This window comes from Varanus komodoensis, unplaced genomic scaffold, assembly GCF_004798865.1.
Source record: "Varanus komodoensis strain SLA01 unplaced genomic scaffold, ASM479886v1 scaffold53, whole genome shotgun sequence".
Lineage (NCBI taxonomy): Eukaryota > Metazoa > Chordata > Lepidosauria > Squamata > Varanidae > Varanus > Varanus komodoensis.
This window is the reverse complement of record NW_025336126.1, coordinates 5,056,214-5,074,808: the sequence shown is the minus strand read 5'-3', so window position 1 is coordinate 5,074,808 and position 18,595 is coordinate 5,056,214. Positions and strand designations below refer to the sequence as shown.

The following is an 18,595-nucleotide window of genomic DNA, read 5'->3' as shown; positions in this document are numbered from 1 at the left end:
CCGAGCGGAGCCGGAATCCCCCGAGCGGAACCGGAACTAGCCGAGCAAGCACGGAAATGGCCGAAAAAAATGGATGCGGCCGAGTTCGGACGGAAATGCCCGAACGGATGCAAAGGAGGGGAGGTGGTTCGTGCGCTTGCCTCTCCGCCGGATTCCCCGAGCGATGCCGAAGAGAGCCGAAGTGAAGAGGCGTCTAGACGACGAAGGGATACCCGCGATACAGCAGTACCGGCTCCCGGCAGTGCGCTTGGTTTTGCTGTAAGAGGTGCTGGGGCTCACAAGCTGACCTGTAAACCGCTTTATGTCCACTTGAAAGAGCCCTGCTTACAGATAGGAGTAGCAAGGAAAAGGAACCCGCGGTTCCTCAGCGGAACTGGTTCCTCAGAGTAGCACCCCAAAAAATATTGAGCCACTGATGCTGAAGAGGCCCTCTTTTCTGCTATGCCTCCTGCATCCTCCCATCCCTATTGCATCCCCAGTGGCTGGCCAAGAGCCGCCCCCCTCAAAAAAAACTCTGCTCCCTTCCACGTCTTGGCATTTTGCCCATCATCTTGAAGAGCGGAGATTAGAAAGTTGTCAGCCATGTAGGCTGTGCTAGATACAGCAGGAAAGAGAGAGAACAGTGATTTTGACCCTCAACATCTCTTCTGTCTTTAGAAATTGTCTAGTTAACAGCACTGCCCCTCCTCAGACTAATTAGGGTCATGGGCTTTTTAAAAAACACATTTGGGAGATATGGGTTGTGGGGGGGTGCTCTTCAAATGACCTATTATAAATGGAAAATTACCATATTAAGAACAAAGGCCTGCATAGTTCCCCCAAACTCTAGCAGAACCAATCATCAAGGTTTTTAACTCCCACCCAGGTTATAGGGTGATGCGGTACTATTATCCCAGACTCAAATTTTGTTTAGGACACCTGCATCAAATAAGGAAAGCCAAGTGTAAATAAGGAACTGGAGAACCATGTTCAGCCCTGTTAAGTAAAGTGCTACTTCCAAATTGAACCCCATTTACAGATTTGGTGGGGAGAGGAGGGGAGCGATCTGGTTCTTCAGTGGGGAAGTTGCAATCAGCCCATGCTCAGAGGCCAGCTTGTCTTTATTGTTTAGCACTTAATATGTTTTGGCTCTGAAACCTGCTGCAGAAAATATACTTTTTCCTCCAGGTGCCTGTTTGTTATTGCATCATTATGTAAGAAGCAACCTGAGACCAAAGGCCCAAGTTGGCATCCCATTGCATAGGCTGGCGACAGGTAATGCGACAGGTAGCTCAAAAGCAGGAGCTGAAGAATTAGCCAGGCACCCCTACTATTGCCTCTTCCATTAATTGGCATTCAGAAGTGCACAGCCTCTGGCAGTGGAGGTTCTATTTAGTCATCAGTATCACTAGACACTTCCATATTTTTCCTCCATGAATTTGACTAATCACCTCTCAAAGCTCATCATGTTTTGTGATTGTGTATTTGGGAAAGTAACTGCTTGTTTTGTTAAGAGGTATCTGTTTGTATCTGTTTAGGGTCCATTTCATTGACTGACCCCATATATTCATATTACAAGCAGATCAAGAGGGGAGGGGTCCTATACACACTTTCCCCATATTAGACATTATTTCACATGGTTGAGATTTTGTCTACACTCCTGTACACATGTCCCTAATTGTAAGCCCACTGGAGACAAAGCAGGCTTACTTCTGTGTAAACATGCACAGGATTGCACCGTATACTTATGGTGGCTCTTTCACTTGCATCACCCTGATTGCTTTGGTTGGAACATGGCTCTAGATTAAAATAAAGCCCTAGCAGTTCGTTAGACATTAATATAGGGCTGAGTGCTGTTGCATCAGAAAAGACAGGCACAAGACTGGTATGAGATGGCTTTATTGGCATCAGAGGCTCTTGAGCATGTTATAAGTATGCAGATTAAAAATTGTGTGCAAGAACACTTCCATATGCCTGGATGAATTTCATGTTTGTTTGCTTTCCTCATATTTGCCTGCTGTTTCAGAGCATATACCCCCATCTGCCCCACAGCTCAGGATTAGTGATGGGGAGTACAGCCGCATTTCCCCTGCCTTGCAGCCAGCACCTCCAGCTTGGCTTTCACCTGATCGAGGCCACTCACTACTTGCTCCAGTTTCCGCAGCACCTGGGGATCAGAATGTGAGCTGCATGCATCTGGTGACTGTGGCGCTTCTGTAGCCCGTGGAATCGCTGGGCCTAGAGGACACAAAGCAGAATTTCCTGTAATCCCAGCCTGGCAGGTTTGATATACTGCAACCAAGTGCTTACCATCGAAACTTGGAAGTGCGATGCATCTCCCAGCCCTGCACTGTAATATCAGATGTGGGTGTAGCCAGATCAAACCTAGGGTCCATCTCATCCAGTTTTTTGTTCATCAGCTGCCCATGGGAACGCACAAGCAGGACTGAGCACGCTCCCACCCATCTCCTCTGCAACAGGTGTATGTAGGCATTCTGCCTCTGGTACTGGAGGTAGCATACAGCTAATCAGAACTAGAAGACACTGCTAGCCAAAGGCTGCCATCACTGGGGGACCGAGCAAGGTTCTTGTGCTGCTGACAGCTGAGTGACCGTGGGAAGTCACCAACTATAGAGCCTTCCCTACCCCTTCCTGCTGCAGGGAGTACCAAATGTTTTAACTTCTGCCTTGCACGTAGCTATTGAAGACACGGCTAAGAAATTAAAAATAACAACTCTGTGCTGTTCTCACACTACCCTGTGCTGTTTAATGTATGTTCATTCTCTCCCTTTGCAGATGGTCTGTTTGCATGATCACAGAGATATGTGAGCCAACATTGTTTTCCTGCAAGTTCTGTGAGCACGGTTTTCCTGCAAGTTCTGTGAGTACATTTTAGCGATTCCATAAGGTAAGCCCTGCTGTCCTGTCTTGTTTTGACACAGGGAGCATTCAGCTGTCCCCAGAAAGTCCAGAGGCAAAACATGAAGGCTGTTCATGGAACAGTGAACTTGTCCAATTTGGAAGCCATTTAAAATACTGGCCATCACTGCATTTTGTGGCTGTCATTTGCACAAAGTAATTATGCAATATGTAAGTATGTCGTTGCTGCTAATTCACTTACATTCTGCCTTTTTGCAAAAAATGTTAAAGACAGTTTAATCCAGATCATTCCCCTCCGTTTCTGATATTCAGCTATGAATGCTGATTCTTATGTAGCTCGACCAGAGCCACCCGTGCACAAGAGAGAAGTCCCAGCAGGCTTGCCGTAACCCTGAGGTTTTCAGTGAAAAAACAACAACACTTGTGGGTTAAAAAGAAACTCTAATGGAGGAAATTCCAAAAATACCTGGACTGCTATGGGATGCTAATTCAGTGGCTATGGAATGCCAATTCTTGGGGAAGAAAACAGGATAAAAGGGAATGGAATAGAGTATCCTGGAGGAGAGCATGGCTGAGGATGGTGTCCAGCAGAAGAGCTCCATTGTGAAATGTTTGTTGTAGGAACCATTTTTCTCTCTAAAAGGCGAGGAATGGGGTTCCAGAATGTACATAGCTCATTCTAGTTATATTCTAGTTGCTGCTGTGACTGTTCCCCTCCCCCCTCCCCTTGTAGCCCCCAAATTGCAGTACCGTGGATGGCACAAATCTTCTGCTTCAGCTGGTCCTGGATGTCCTGGAGGCCTGTGAAATGTCTCACAAGAAAGACGTGGTCCAAAGTAGGGTGAGAGGCAATGGCATGGAGCTCCTGTTGGGCAGTTTTGCTTAGGAATAATGGCCCAGCCTTACGAGAGAAACAAAGCAATTGAGAGGTCATTGGCAACGGGGTGCGGAAGGCTAGATATGAGACAGACAGAAAGGTTCACTGAAGCCCAGGTGTTCCCCAGGAGCAAGATGAAGGGGGGGAGCGTGGATTACTCACAGGCCAGAATGCTTTGCTCCCAGACTTTTGCAGATGGAAATGGTGTGCCCATTAAATCCCTAGGGTTAGGGGTGAGCACCAGGGCAGGGTTAGGGTTAGAAAAATGAGGTGTCCTGGCATGATTTTGATGGTTGGAATGTGTTTGGAATGGGCAGAAATGATGAGCAGTGTAGGAAAAGCTACTCAAGGAGGGCTTTTTGAAAATCGCCCATTTTCCATGGAACTTGACCCCTATATTAGGGTTAGGGGTGTGCACCAGGGTAGGGTTAGGGTTAGAAAAACTATGTGTCCTGGCATTATTTTGATGGTTGGAATGTCTTTAGAAAGGGGAGAAATGATGAGCTGTGCTGGAAAATCTACTCAAGGAAGGCTTTTTCAAAATCGCATGATTTTCAATGGAACTTTAGCCCTATGCTAGGTAGGGTAAGGGGTGAGCACCAGGGTAGGGTTAGGGTTAGAAAAATGATGTGTCCTGGCATGATTTTGATGGTTGGAATGTGTTCAGAATGGACAGAAATGATGAGCTGTGCAGAAAAAACTACTGAGGGAAGGCTTTTTCAAAATCACCCTCTTTTCTATGGCATTTTACCCCTGTATTAGGGTTAGGGGAGTACACCAGGCCAATGGTGGCGAACCTATGGCTCGCGTGCCACAGTGGGTGAGCAGAGCCCTCTCTGTCAATATGTGTGCCAAGTCTCCTCAGCATCAGCCCAGCAGCCGAACATCATATAACAGCACACACAGGGGCCATGCGAGTAGCGGCGCCAGGCAATGATGTCACGAGCTGCAGCTCATTAGCTGCGACTCATCCAAGCTTTCGCGTGGCCGGTCAGTGTGCTGCCATTTGCTTCAACTGGCTGTGAGTTGTTTTTTCTAAACTAAAACCTGTTTTCAGGTTTTATTGTTGTGTTGGCACTTTTCAATAAATAAGTGGGTTTTGGGTTGCAGTTTGGGCCCTTGGTCTGTAAAAGGTTCGCTATCACTGAACTAGGGCATCTAGTCCAGTATCCCATTCAGACAGTGATCAACCAGCTGCCCATTGGAAACCTCCAGGCAGAGCATGTGTGTAGCCACACCCTCCTAGCCACGTTCCCACACAACTGGTCTCCGTGGGCATGCTGCTTCTGGTAGTGGAAGTAGTAAACAGCTATCAGGCCCAGTAACCACTGAAAACCTCTCCACTGATTTGCTCAATCCCCTCTTAAAGTCATCCATATTGGTGGCTATCACTACATCTTCCAGAGGTGAATTCCCTAGTTGAATGTGCTATGTATGAAATCCTTATTTGCATCTATCCAGAAGGTTTCATCAGTCAGCCTCATGGGATGACCCCTTTGTCTACTAGTATTATGAGAAAAAGAGAAAAAGCGTACCTGTACATTTTTTCCATACCATGCATAATTTTGTACACTTATAACAAGCCCCTGTACCTTTCTCTAAGCTAAACTGTCTCGAATGTTGTAACCTTTCCTATTGGAGGAGTCACTTCATCCCCTTGATCATTTTAGATGATCTTTACTATACGTTTTCCAACTCCACAATGCCTTTTTAGGTACAGTGGTACCTTGGCTCAAGAAGTTAATCCGTTTCAGGACTCTGGTCATGACTCAAATTGGTTGTGAGCCAATTCAAATTTTCCCATAAGGTTCTGTGTGAATAAGGTTAATCCGTTCTGTAACTATTTTTTTTTTTAATCACAAAAATTTGAAGCGAACGCGCTGGAGGGGCGGGAGGCGGGCGCAATAGCAGGTGCGCTCAGGGGAGGGGAGGCAGGCACGATCACGGGTGCTTTGCGGGGGGGAGATGGGCACGATCGCTATTGTCACTCGATATAGAGTTTGTGACCTGAGGCAAAATTTTTCAGACATTTCTGTTCGCGACCTGATTTGGTCATGAACTGAGGCATTTATGAGCCGAGGTACCACTGTATACTGAACTATACACAGTACTCATAGTGTAGTTACACCCTGGATTTGTGTAAGGGCAAAATGATGCGCCACCGACAGCCCAACTCTGTCTGTTAAATGGCTTATTAATACATCCTGCAATAGCCTGTCCCCTACTGATTTACATAGCAGAACGGTATGCTTGCTTTTAGTCAAATCTTTATTAGAAGGCCTGCATTAACCTTCTTCACCCCCCCACCCCCATTTTGGACTGCGAGGCTGCACATGCCTGGGTAGAAGCACAATGGACCGAGTCTGAAGCCCCCCCCCCCCACACACACACCATTGTGCATGGCCTGTCCAGCATGAGAATGGGAGGCTTCAAACTCGGTCCATTGCGCTTCGGTGCAGGTTCACCGAGAAGGCAGAACCAGCCCCTTGTTTCCACCAACCCCTTTGTGTGTTCAAAAGTAAATACTTGAAGAGAGATGCTGTCCAGTAATATGCCACCACTGTTTAAAATACACCTCTGCAGGTGTGAAAGGGCAGGTTGTGGACAGCATGGGGCCCTTCACATTTACGTGCAGCTATTTGCATGCATCTGCCCCCGAAACCTAAGAGGTTTATAGGCTCCGCTGCTTCTTGGCATGTAGGAAGATGTAACAGAAGCAATCACATAGTGCTTCCTTGTTGATCCCACTGCTTCCTCCCCTCCCTTCCTCATAGTTATATGTCAAGCTAACATGTCAGGTCATCTTTATTGATATTTCGGCGCCAGGTGAACACCTTTTTATTTAAACGTCATTTTAATTGTTAACAATATTTGCTTATTTATCTGGCCGGGGCGACATCTTTTATATTTTTTGATTTATTTTATATTGTTAATTTTAATTTTATATTGTTATTTTTGTATTTTATTGTATTTTATTAAGTTGTAAGCCGCCCCGAGGCTTCGGCAAGGGGCGGCATAGAAATGTTTTAACAAACAAATAAATAAATAAATAAAGCTTGGCTAGGCTGGAAAGGCGTGGGCCTACAGCTCGATGGGTGACCCCATGTGGAAGTGGAGCAGGGGGTTGAGCTCGGCCTTATAGGCCTCTTCCAGTTCCTGTTGAACTGTGCAACGCAGGACCGGTGCTCTTGTGCTTTGTGAGGTGCCACATGCGTGGTGGTCAGGCAAACGATGCTTCCTCCTCCACACTCAGAAATTTGACTCTGGGCCTGGGAAGGGAGCTGCTGCATGAACGTTCTCATGTCTCTCTCTAGCAACAGTTTGACAGGGCATGCTGAAAAGGCAGGAACTTGAACAAAACGGGGACAGATACCTCAAAGGATGTTCCCGGAAATGGGGGCTGTCTCTCCGGTCATTAAGGGCAGGGCCGTCTTCATGCATGGGCCTGATGGGCACTTGCCCGTGGGCCCCATACTAATCTGTGTATGTTAACCCTTGGAAAATGGGAAAACTTCCAAAATTAACGGTAGTTGTAGTTGTCGTGGGGGCCCCGGTACACTGCTTTGCCCGGGGCCCATAATGCTGTTAAGACGGTCCTGATTAAGGGACAGCTAGAACAGGAGAGAGGGCAGCCACGCGGGGCCATCGGTGCTCTGCCCGCCACAAAGCAACCAGAACAACAATTGTCGCGGTGCCGGTTAGGGCCTGCCCAGCTTGCAAGAGCTGATGCCAAGGGGCAGCCAAGCCCCTGGGGCAGGTGACTGAGTAATGCGAACCATCCAGCCTGGACACACCTTGGGAAGCCAAGAAAGGTGCAGCATTGAATTGGGGCAGTAGCTTTCTCCAGGGCTCGTGTGTGATGCAGCCCCACATCACACAGCAAGGGAGCGGTTGAAGCAAAGATGCTTGTGGGGTTGTGGATGAGTGAGCAGGATCTTCGTGCCCTTGATCATTTATTCAGCATTTTGAAACTGGGAATGCTGCTTAATGTTTTTGGTGAGGCTTTGCTCTGCTTTGATTATGATTCCTATTCTACGGATGGGGGAATCATGACTTGACCAATACTTAAGTCTAGGAATACTTCCCAATGGAGGATTCCTAGCACTGATAACCAAAAGGCACTTTGCAACTATTCTGCAAATGCTCTACATTAAGGAAGAAGATGGAAGAAGTAATAAGAAACCATAGGAGGGTCACAGTTAGATGGTGATATCATCTAAGCTTCCCATAAAAGAGGCAAGGAGTGCCTTTGATCAGCTAAGACTGATCTCCCAACTGCGTCCTTATCCGGACTGACAGCCTTGCCACAGTGATCCCTGCTCTGGTAACCTCTCGCTGGATTACCGTAATGTGCTCTAACGGCCTTTGAAAACAGTCCAGAAACTCCAAAGTGGTTCAGAAAAGGGCAGCATGGTTGATAACGAGCACTGGCCCACAAGATCACATAATGATGGTCCTCTGTCAGCTGCAGGGGCTGCCTGTTGAACTCCACTAGCATTTAAAGCCCTGAACAGATTGGGACCAGGGTATCTGAAGGAACGCTTTTCTCCGTATATTTCTACCTGGCCCTTAAAATCATCCACGGAGGTCCTTTTCCAGCCCTTCCTCCCCTCCCCGCCAGGAAGTGGGAGGGATAGTCAGGAGGAGGGCCTTCTTTGTGATTGCACCCCACTTCTGGAGCATGCTCCCCAAGGAGGTGCACTTGGTGCCATGGCTTGCTTTTTGGCACAAGGTGAAAACCTTTTTATTTACCAGTTGTTTTGAAAGAAGCATTGGATTTAACATTGTTTAATTTATCTGAACTGCTATGCTGTGTATTAATGTTATTCAACCACCATGAGCTGACAGTTTTGTGTATTTGATTCTGACAGGGTTTTAATCTTTTGTAATCGCTTGTTTTATTGTTGTTATATGGTTTACTTGTAAACCACCCAGAAAGCCCTGTGGGCTATGGGGGAAACATTAGAATAAAGCACAGCACAGCAAAATAGTTCATGAAGGAGGCAGGGAGAAATTGCTATCTAATTTCTAATTCCAGAAAAGGCCCACCTGGAAGCACCCCATGCCACAGGTGGGTCTTGATCCCAAAACCCTACTGCCTGAAGGCCATATGCATCTAACAGGCTGCTCCAGGAGGAAGAAAAGAGGGGAAGCTGGGCAGTTCCACCAGCTCTACAGGTTATTGATTTAATTTTCCCCCTCTATCTTCCTCATCTTTGTTTCCTTGACTGTCACCTCTTTTTTTTTTAAAGAAACTGAGCACAAAGTCTAGACTTTTTGGCAGTAGTTAAAGACCTCCAGATTTACCCATGTCTAATCTGCCTTTTTTCTGCCTTTATCTTTGCAATCCACTCTGAGAGTTCTAACTGAGCTGAAGGGAGGGATGTCAAGACAGGTAAATACAGAACACAGGTGAGAATGTTAGCCCTCACCCCAATTGCAAAGCGGGTGATTCCAGCTCTGTTGGCTTCCTCTACAACTTCTGGATAATCCAGAGGGTCTCCAATTTTCTCCCCATCTGTCACCACAATGAGAAACTTTTTGGCTGTATCACGGGCACCTTTGCGAGGGTCGAAGAGGTCCCTGTTAAAATGGGAAGAGAAGAATTGAGACTGGTATGCAGAAACACAGATGTTAGTGGAAGGACTTCCAATCCAAGCATTATTTTCCTGGCATATTTCTGAGGCAACAGGCAGACATTCAAGAGGTGACATTTTTCTGCATTGCTGCTTCTCCGTAGCAGAAAAGGTACCTGTTGAATTTCTTGCCCCAGCAGGAATTGCAGAGGCAACCTGGGATGTTGGGGAAGGGAGAAAAGGAACAAAGATACCTACACGGCTTTTCTGATCCCGCTGGCTGTGTATGAGGAGCCTGTCAGCTGATTAACGCCGGTGAGCAGCCGGCTAGGATTTCGATTGTCATGGAAGTGTCTGAACTCAAAATGTACCTCAAATTTGTTCGAGAACTGCAGGAGGGAGAACTGAAGAAGATGGAGAAGAATTACCAGGGGAAACAGCTCCTCTGAAATTTTCCAGTTCATGATTGGTTATTGCTCTTGTTAAATAATTCCAGGTGTTTGGTTGGGGTGGCCACTTACGTATCACCTAAAAGAGGGTTGGAGGAGAGAATTCCTATTTGCAGGGCATATGTATAGGCTGATTCGAAAGCAAAGATGCATGTTTAGAACTTATTTAGAAGGGAACACAGTACATGATTGCAGGGAAGAGGCACCAGGTGTCGGTGCCTGCTGCCTCTGCTGTCCTTTAGGTGCTCGCTCTAGATAAGGAGCCAGAAGCCTCCTACCTCTCCTTTCATATGATCATCCTGAAACCAGGCAGGTTTTCAGAGAACTGTCCTTTGGCAGCCCTTCAATTAGAGAACTATTCTGTATAGAGCAGGACAGATGGCTACTCCACATTTGTTGCCTGGGGCAGAAAGTCCCTCCAGGTTATGGTGATTTATGTACAGTATTTACAGTCTGCTGCCCTTTAATGGTAACGATCACAAGGACTTGGATACCAACCTGGAAAGGTTATGACTTTGTTTTTATTTTATCCTCTCTCTTGAGTGTGTTGTCTTTATGAGTTTGTAAGCATTTCACCAGGACATTGTCCTTTGAATAATTCCTGTTCAGCAAATGCAAATACTCCAGCAAGGGAAATTCAGCCAGGCTAAATAAGGATATAAACACTTGCTTACAGCTCACTACCTTGTTTTGCCCTTAAAGAAATGATCTCGCTCCTCCGCTTGTTCCCTTCACTCCTCTTCCCTTGTGTGTCCGCGTCTTTTTTGTTTGGTCAGCCTAATGGCAAGACCTCTCTCTCTCTCACACAGACGTGATCCACTTGGGAGGCCATGATTGCCTGAACAGTGGCATCAAAATACCAACCTATTTTGGTCTAGGGTTCAGATTGCCCCCTGAGCCAAGTTTGCAGGCCGGATGATCCCTCTTCCCTCCCAAAACATTATCACTCACTGGCCAGTCCATTTTTTCTGCACAGATAATTCTTCTTTATGCCATTGACCATCCCACTGAGAAGACAGGTGATATGCATGGGAATTCTCTTTTTTCCTCCAATCAGATAACAAGGGAATTCCCACACACACCTTTGTCCTCCCAGTGGGATGGTTAGGACTCCTGTCCCAGGTCAGGAAGCAGAGACTGAGGAAGAGAAAGGAAGGGCTACAGAAGGTGTCCAACTCTCTGTAGACCACACTGGACTCATGAGTTGGACCCATGGATTGGAGGTTGCTGTCCTCTTCAATTAAAAAAAAAATCAACTCGATAGGTCATAAACATGTCCATTATTTCTGATTTGGCTATTTGGAGGGGCTTGCTCACGCTGCCTCAACAGAATTCCAGCCCTGAAGAAAGGGGTGCTTTTCAGAAGGTTCTGGTCCACCTCTAATCCTTGGAGACCAACCCTGAGCAAGATCGCCTCATATCTAAGCCCGTTCCCCTTGTGGATCACCCCTTACTGACATGTGTATTCCCTGGAAGGCTCTTCATGACATCTTCAATAAACATCTTCATTTGCAAGAATTCTTGGGGTCGCATGCTGGATGAACCGTCAATTAAGAAGGCAATGTCTCGGGGAGTATTTGGACACTCTAGACAGAAAGGAAGCAAAGCAGAGCTGTTTACTCAAAAGCAAACAGGTTCCCTTCCATTGGCAAGATTCCTCAGCTCAGCAGGATTCACAATGAGCCAGGGTCAGCCTAGGGCAGAGGTGGCGAACCTCTGGCATGCGTGCCACAGCGGGCATGCAGAGCCCTCTCTGTCAGCACACAAGCCAAGTCCCCCCAGCATCGCCCCAGCAGCCGAGCATCGGATAGCAGCACACAGAGGGGCCATGTGCCTGCTCGGGAAGGAGTAGTGCCGCCAGGCGATGATGCAACAAGCTGCAACATGTTAGCCGCGACTTGTCCGAGCTTTTGAATGGCAGATCAGTGTGCTGCCAAGGATATATATATATTTGCTTGGACTCGCTGTTTTCAGGTTTTATTGCAGTGTAGGCACTTTGCAATAAATAAGTGGGTTTTGGGTTGCAGTTTGAGCACTTGGTCTCTAAAAGGTTCACCATCACTCGGTTAGGGTTAGAAAAACGAGGTGTCCTGGCATGATTTTGATGGCTGGAATGTGTTTAGAATGGGCAGAAATTATGAGCTGTGCAGAAAAAGCTACTCAAGGAAGGCTTTTTCAAAATCGCCCTCTTTTCAATGGAATGTTACCCCTATATTAGGGTTAGGGGTGTGCACCAGGGTAGGGTTAGGGTTAGCAAAACGAGGTGTCCTGGCATGATTTTGATGGTTGGAATGTGTTTGGAATGGGCAGAAATGATGAGCAGTGCAGAGAAAGCTACTCAGAAAAATCACCCCCTTCAATGGCATTTTACCCATGTATTAGGGTTAGGGGTGTGCACCAGGGTAGGGTTAGGCCAGTGGTGGCGAACCTATGACACGCGTGTCACAGTGGCCACGCAGAGCCCTCTCTGTCAGCACGCAAGCCAAGTCGCCGCAGCATCGCCCCAGCAGCTGAGCATCGGATAACAGCACAGATAGGGGCCATGCGCCTGCTCAGGAAGGAGTAGTGGTGCCAGGCGATGATGTCAGAAGCCACAACTCATTAGCTGCGACTCGTCTGAGCTTTCACATGGCCAGTTAGTGTTCTGCCAAGGATATATATATATTTGCTTGGACTGGCTGTGAGTTGTTTTTTCTAAACTAAAACCTCAGTGTTCAAATTTTATTGCAGTGTTGGCACTTGGCGATAAATAAGTGGGTTTTGGGTTGCAGTTTGTGCCCTTGGTCTCGAAAAGGTTTGCCATCACTGGCCTAGGGTTTCCCCTTTGTTTCCCGGCATAGGCCCTGTCCATGTTAAAAGCCACATGAAAGGAACACATTCAAGTGGTGAAGGTCTTCCCCATCACTGTTGTACGCCATGTTGTGAAAAGTTTCACCACTTTAATTCCTGCTAGTTCCATTAAAGAAACAACATTCTTGTCTCTTCCATCCTGAAAAAAGGGACAGAAAGAAAGGCTGGCAACCCCGCTTCTCCACCTTGGTTTTGGTCCCATCAGCCCTGGAATATATTAAAGGGGATTCTGAGCACCCAGTGGGTATTTTTCTATTGCCACTAACATTAGCCCAGAACCATTTTGCTTTAAAAACATACTGTGGTTGATGTAATCTTTATTTATGCATATCAAACCTCTTGTTGTTAGCCTTAATGTTGAATGCTATTACAAGAAAACAGTGTTTTGCTCTCACTGGAAACCAACATATTACCACAAGCGGTAAATAATAGAACCTCCAGAAATGAAGTTTCTGTAGGTTCCTGAAGGATGCCATGCTTCTTTCCAAGGCCGGGTATCCTTAAATCAATCTCTAACACCAGGGAAGGATAGTGTGCATGTGTGTGTGAATACATTCTTACTTTCATACGACTGCCCCCATCTACCCAGCATCAGCGCAGCACTGATGAGCACTTCCAAATTTACTACAACAAATTTATCGCTAACTAACCTATCACACTAGCAACTTTTTTATTAAGAAACTCGAAAATAGGATGAGGATTGTAACTGACCCAAAAGTGGTTGTCAAAATGGTGACTGTCTCTGGCATTAAGGGACAGCTGAGCAGGGGAGAGGGCAGCCACACAGGGTAATTGGTGCTTTGCCTGCTGCAAAGCAACCGGGAAAACAATTGTTGCGGTGCTGTTAGGGCCTGCCCAGCTTGCAAGAACTGATCGTTACAGGGCAGCCACTCCCCTGCAGGTTAATGATTAATCTATAGCATCAGCCTGGACACACCTTGGAGAGCCAAGAAAGGTGCAGCATTAAATTGCAACTATAGCACCGTCTGGGGAATATGTGTGAGGCAGCCTCATATCACACAGAAGTGAAGATTTAGGGTAAAGGTGCTGGGGAAGTTTGGCGGTGGTGGATACATCAGAGTGGTCCTCTTCTCCTTGTTCATTCTTTGACTGGGGTCAGACAGCCCAATAACCTGCACTCAAGGACCGAGAGTGGGTGGAATACTGGTTGTTGTTGAAACATAGGTTATTCCTGAAATGCAAGCTGTTGTATTGTTCAAACCCAGCTGTGCTCACAAGCCACGGATTTTTAACCATGAATCCATGACGTGCTCTTTGCTTGTGAATCTTGAATTGTACACCCTGATCTGCTGTCTCGACAACCCCCTCTCAAGCTATACTCAATCCCCGAATGTGAGCCATTGTGTGTATTTTAAAGAACCCAAGTTTTTAAAACTGGGAAAAGTGCTCAGTCGTTCTTGACTAGGTTTTACTAAGTCAATTCAGCAGGTATTATTCCTAATTTACAGATGGGTATATCAAGGTTGAGAAACAGCTGGCCTAGTTCTCATGTAATGAGGTATCACCGTAGATTAATTTCTCTACACAGCTTCTCATTGCTCCAGTGGCTGCCATTCTGAATATTCGAGCAGCAGTGCTCTGTAGCAGCTTCTCATTATTTGCAAACCTGGCAAGGATGGATTCTTAAGGTGGCTGACAAGCCACCCACAACCCTAAAACCGCCCATGGGTTTTGGGTGGCTTGCCAACATTGCCTAAACCCAAGTAAATTACATAGAAACAAGAGTAGCAGAACATATTTTCTTTATGCCTCAGAAAGAAAATTCCAACCACACCCCTAGGAAGGTATATTTTGACAATCTGATGTCCTTATATGGTAACAAAGTCCAGGTGTTGGATACTAGCCTGGAAAAGTTACATTTCTCTTGGACATTTAGCTCTAACCTACAGCCTGATTCTATGCATGTTTACTTAAAAGCAAGCCCCATTGTCTTCAATGGGACTTACCAACTATAGGTGTGGTTGTTTGTTTGCTAATTTATCGATTAGATTTATGTCCCACCTTTCCTCTGAAGAGTTCCAGAATGTTTTTCTCTCCGTGTCTTTTCATTCTCACAACAACCCTGTAAAGTAGGTTAGGCTGAGAAATGGCGAGTGACTGGTTAGCACAAATATGAATCAAAGTCTTCCTAAGCTTAGTCCAGCACTCCATTAAGTTCAATAATAAGAAAGCCATTTTTCCTATAATTTTCTCTCTCTGGCATTAGTAACCTGTAATGACCCCCCCTGCAAAACCAGTTCCTGTCGCCGACATTCTCCGCAGCCCTCGCTTACGTTGTGTTCGCGGGTTTATCCGGGGAGCCTCTGTGTAGCCTCCAAGGGCATCAGTCAGGTCAAATTCATCAACTACAACAGACTCTGAAAAAAGAAATGGCATGACTGATTTCAAGAATAGCAAGACCATTATTAGAGGGGGAATATAGACTGTAGAGGCCCAGCAAATAAGTAAAAACCATTTTGTTTTTGTGTGTGGAGGGGGGAGATAGAAGTACTTCTGCTCTGTGTTTGAGTGAGACACTAGTCAAGTCATCCCTGTCTCTGTTTCCAGGCTGTAAAATGCATAGTAGTTGATTATTTGACTACATAATTCATACATTGACTTCATGTGTAATTTGTGAGTTGGCTCACTTTCGTGAGTGATCTGTGCAACTTATACTTTAACATCTGACATTTGGAAGCCTATGATAGGTGTTTTATCGGGATAACATGGGATATTGTTTGAGTGTTGCGCCTGTGTGTGTCTGCTCTGCTTACATGTTTGTAGCTAAAGGTTTTTATAATGCACAGAGAGCTTTGACTATTAGGCAGTATAGAAATGTAGTAAATTAAATCTTTGCTATTTTCACTCCATTTGGGCACCATCCAACATTGAACAGATGAAAATAGGAGCAAATGCTGCTACACAGGTCGGATAATCTCTTCTGCAAATGCATTTACGCCGGTCCTCAGTCAACCTGGAGGAGGGCTTTTGAGCAATGCCCAAGGCTTCACACAGCAGAATGTGTAGGAGGACTCCCTAAATACAACCCGGCTGCTTACTCTATTCTGAAGCAAGCAAAGCAACACACTCTATTCTGAAGCAAGCAAGCAGCCTGCTGTGAGAGGAAGATCGTTAAGTTCTGAGTCTACAATTACCTAACTTCACCGCAGTTTAGAAGCCGAGTGTGTGCTTTACTGTTTTGGTTAAACAAACCATGTTGCTGACCAGCATGGAGTGAACTTGTGCCCGTCCCAGTGCTAATGGATTCCAGTGCCCATCAGCCCCAAACAGCACGTTCAGAGGCAATGGGGACTGTAATCCAACATAATCAGCACTGTCAATTCCCCATCCCTGCCCAACTCAAAATATATCCCAGGAGCTGCAGTGAGTGAAGTGGCAGGATGAGTCCTGCGTGGTCCGTTTAGGTTTTGTAGCTAGGAGTGTACATGTGTGTACCTAGTGCGGCCTTCTCCATCTTGCTCAGCCTTCTCCAGATGTTCTGGACCTCCAGGAGCCCCACCAGCAAGGCCAATGCTCAAGAAAGCTTGGAGCTGTAGCCCAAAAGATTTGGGGCGGGGGGTCAGGTTAAATAAGGCTGCCTAGAACAGTGTCCCCCAGCCTCCAGATGGAACAGACTACAGCCCCCATTATCCCCAGACAGCACCGTTTTGACCAGGGATGATGGGAGTTGTATCTAGCAGTCACAGAGGACGCCAGGTTGGAGAAGGCTGCTCTGGAAATACAATGCACCTGTAGGGCCCCAAGGAGGAGGAGGAGGCAACATCCTGAAGGCTGACCATTTTAGCAATTGACCGATCAACCATTATACACGGCAATAAGCGCCACATGGCCGAGGGTAGGCAGCCCCTTGGAAGGGACAGGTCCCACATGACAGCACAGGCGGCACTGCTAGCGTAAGGGTACGCTTGTACTGACCCGCTGCTGCAAGGAGGAGGAGGAGGACAGCGAAGGCTCCGAAGACCGCCATGGCTCGCCTCTAATTTGCCGCTTGTCGCTCTTCAGCCCTTCTTCATTCTGAAGAGCAGGCGAGAGGGCAAAGGCTGCTCCTGCACGCAGGACGGAGGCCGGAAGGGCATTGACCAGGAATGGCTTCCTGGCAGGGCATGAAACAGTCATTCCGCTTCCCCGGAAGCATTCGTGACTTTCCGATGTGCAAACATTTGCACCACTAGCTTTCTGGACTTCTGAAAGGTAGCTCGGTCTCTCAGCCATAGTAAAAACAACAAAGCGGTCTTAAAAGTAAAATATATAGTATTTTATGTGCCATTAAGTAATTTTATTTTTTAATATATGCCAGTATATAATTTTAGACTCTGGAGCTGATGCTTTTACAAGACCCTTGTTAGGTAGCAGTGGGCACTACTTCAGTTACTTCAAATGAGACTTTTTGTAATAGGATGGGATAGAAAAGCTTTAAATAAATAAATGGTCTTGCTGGTCCCCCCACTTTAGATGGTAATTTATTTCTATTTATTTTTATGTAAAACTTGTATTTTCCATCTTCATTCTTCAGAGTCCAAGGCATCAAACAATTCACCATTAAAAATACCCTTTACAAATTAAATCAAAACCCAGAAATATCAGCAGAGATTAAAAGTTCAGCAACAATAAAGATTTTTCAGATATTAAGGGAGAGAAAGAGATTTAAAAGCAGCTGATTATACATTAAATACCTTCCTAATTTAAGGCCCCTTCTGACTCGCTCTGTTTCTATGTTTCTATGAATGGACTTCCACGAGAGGTCGTTGAGGCCCCATCGGTGCAGGTGTTCAGGGATAGGCTGGACATGCACATGGTGGGCATGTCATGAGTGGAGCTGGCTGGTGCCGGAGGTCAGACTAGATGGCCCGGGAGGCCCCTTCTGACTCACTCTGTTTCTGTGTTTCTAATGAGAAGGGCTGTATACCAATTTGGGGAAGATTATTAACGAGGGCTGGAGATAGTCCTTTCACAGAAGGGACTTTCAAAGCTAAGGTACAGCTATTGAAAAGCAGTCCTGAGCCTTTCATCGGAAAGGACAGGATATAAATGAAATTAAAAAAAAAAAAGACCCTCTCTGGAGTCTCAGCTAGGCTTATTTATGGGGCCTGCAGGACTTATATGGGACTTCTCAGGACATCACCACAGGAGAGCACACAGATTTACCTTAAATAGGCTTATGTGACTTTGTATGTATGAACATGAGCATCATCCGTGTGGTTTAAATGGCAATGATCTAACAGTACACCTCCGGATTACCTGTGTGCCTTGCTCCACCTGCCCTACAGGGGCTAAGTGTGGGGAGGCCACGTCAGGGTCCCTGCTGGTTCTTTGCCTTTAGACCAGACCCATGGCCGTGCCGGTTGCAGAGGTGGGGCGTTGTACTCCGACACATGTGGATGTTGCCAGGTTGGTGGAAGGTTGGTGTGGATGGAGAAGAAAGAGAGAGAAGGGCAGAGATGGAAAAAATAAATTTTGAGCTGTCCCGAGAGAAGGTGGGGAAGGCGAATGCTGGCAGAAGTCTTATCCTTCCAGCCCAGTTACCATTCAGCAGCTGCACCATCCTCAGCTATTACTTATTTACATCCCACCGTCTTCCCCCTGTGAAGAACCCAAGATGGTTTGCATGGTCCCCTTTCTCTCCATTTTCTCCTCACAACAACCCTGTGAGGTAGGTCAGACCCAAGAGTCTGGCCCAAAGTTGCCCAGTGAGCTTCGTGGCAGAGTCTACCATCTGGATCTCCCAAGCTCCAGTCTAACTCAAACCACTATGCCACACTCTCTCTCAGGAGACTTACTTCTACTTGGAGTTCCAGATTGCATAGCCAGAGACAGACATTGAACATGATCTCCAGTTGTTCAAATGTAACTTTTGAACTCCACTCCCTGCTATGTGACTGTTCAGGGACATGTATTCAAGCAGGAACGTGTTGTCCTTGAGATGTTGCTGTCCCATCATCCTTCATCATTACCTCTGCCAGCTA

General features: G+C 46.4%; 1 protein-coding gene and 1 long non-coding RNA gene across 2 annotated transcripts; one reads left to right on the top strand and one right to left on the bottom strand.

The window, feature by feature from the left end:
- Positions 1–3,618, top strand: LOC123032055. The gene is made up of 3 exons (XR_006416440.1): positions 1–1,254; positions 2,776–3,069; positions 3,172–3,618. It is a non-coding gene; the product is annotated as an uncharacterized LOC123032055 (long non-coding RNA).
- On the bottom strand, positions 1,863–16,661 carry LOC123032053 (integrin alpha-M-like). Its single transcript, XM_044447678.1, has 7 exons — positions 16,548–16,661; positions 14,906–14,989; positions 11,220–11,347; positions 9,571–9,716; positions 9,169–9,319; positions 3,610–3,760; positions 1,863–2,217 (listed from the first exon to the last, which is right to left on the bottom strand). The coding sequence occupies exons 1-7, from the start codon at positions 16,597–16,599 to the stop codon at positions 2,039–2,041; spliced, it is 891 nt and encodes a 296-aa protein (XP_044303613.1). The 5' UTR covers positions 16,600–16,661; the 3' UTR covers positions 1,863–2,038.
- Positions 16,662–18,595: the final 1,934 nt, after the last annotated feature.

Excerpts from the sequence above, each read along its gene's own strand:
- LOC123032053 (XM_044447678.1), bottom strand. The coding sequence starts at position 16,599 with ATGGCGGTCTTCGGAGCCTTCGCTGTCCTCCTCCTCCTCCTTGCAGCA. Across the intron at positions 9,320-9,570 it reads AGCGGGATCAGAAAAGCCGT|GGACCTCTTCGACCCTCGCA; the intron begins GTAGGTATCTTT and ends CCATTTTAACAG. Across the intron at positions 2,218-3,609 it reads GAAGATTTGTGCCATCCACG|GCCCAGCGATTCCACGGGCT; the intron begins GTACTGCAATTT and ends TGTGTCCTCTAG.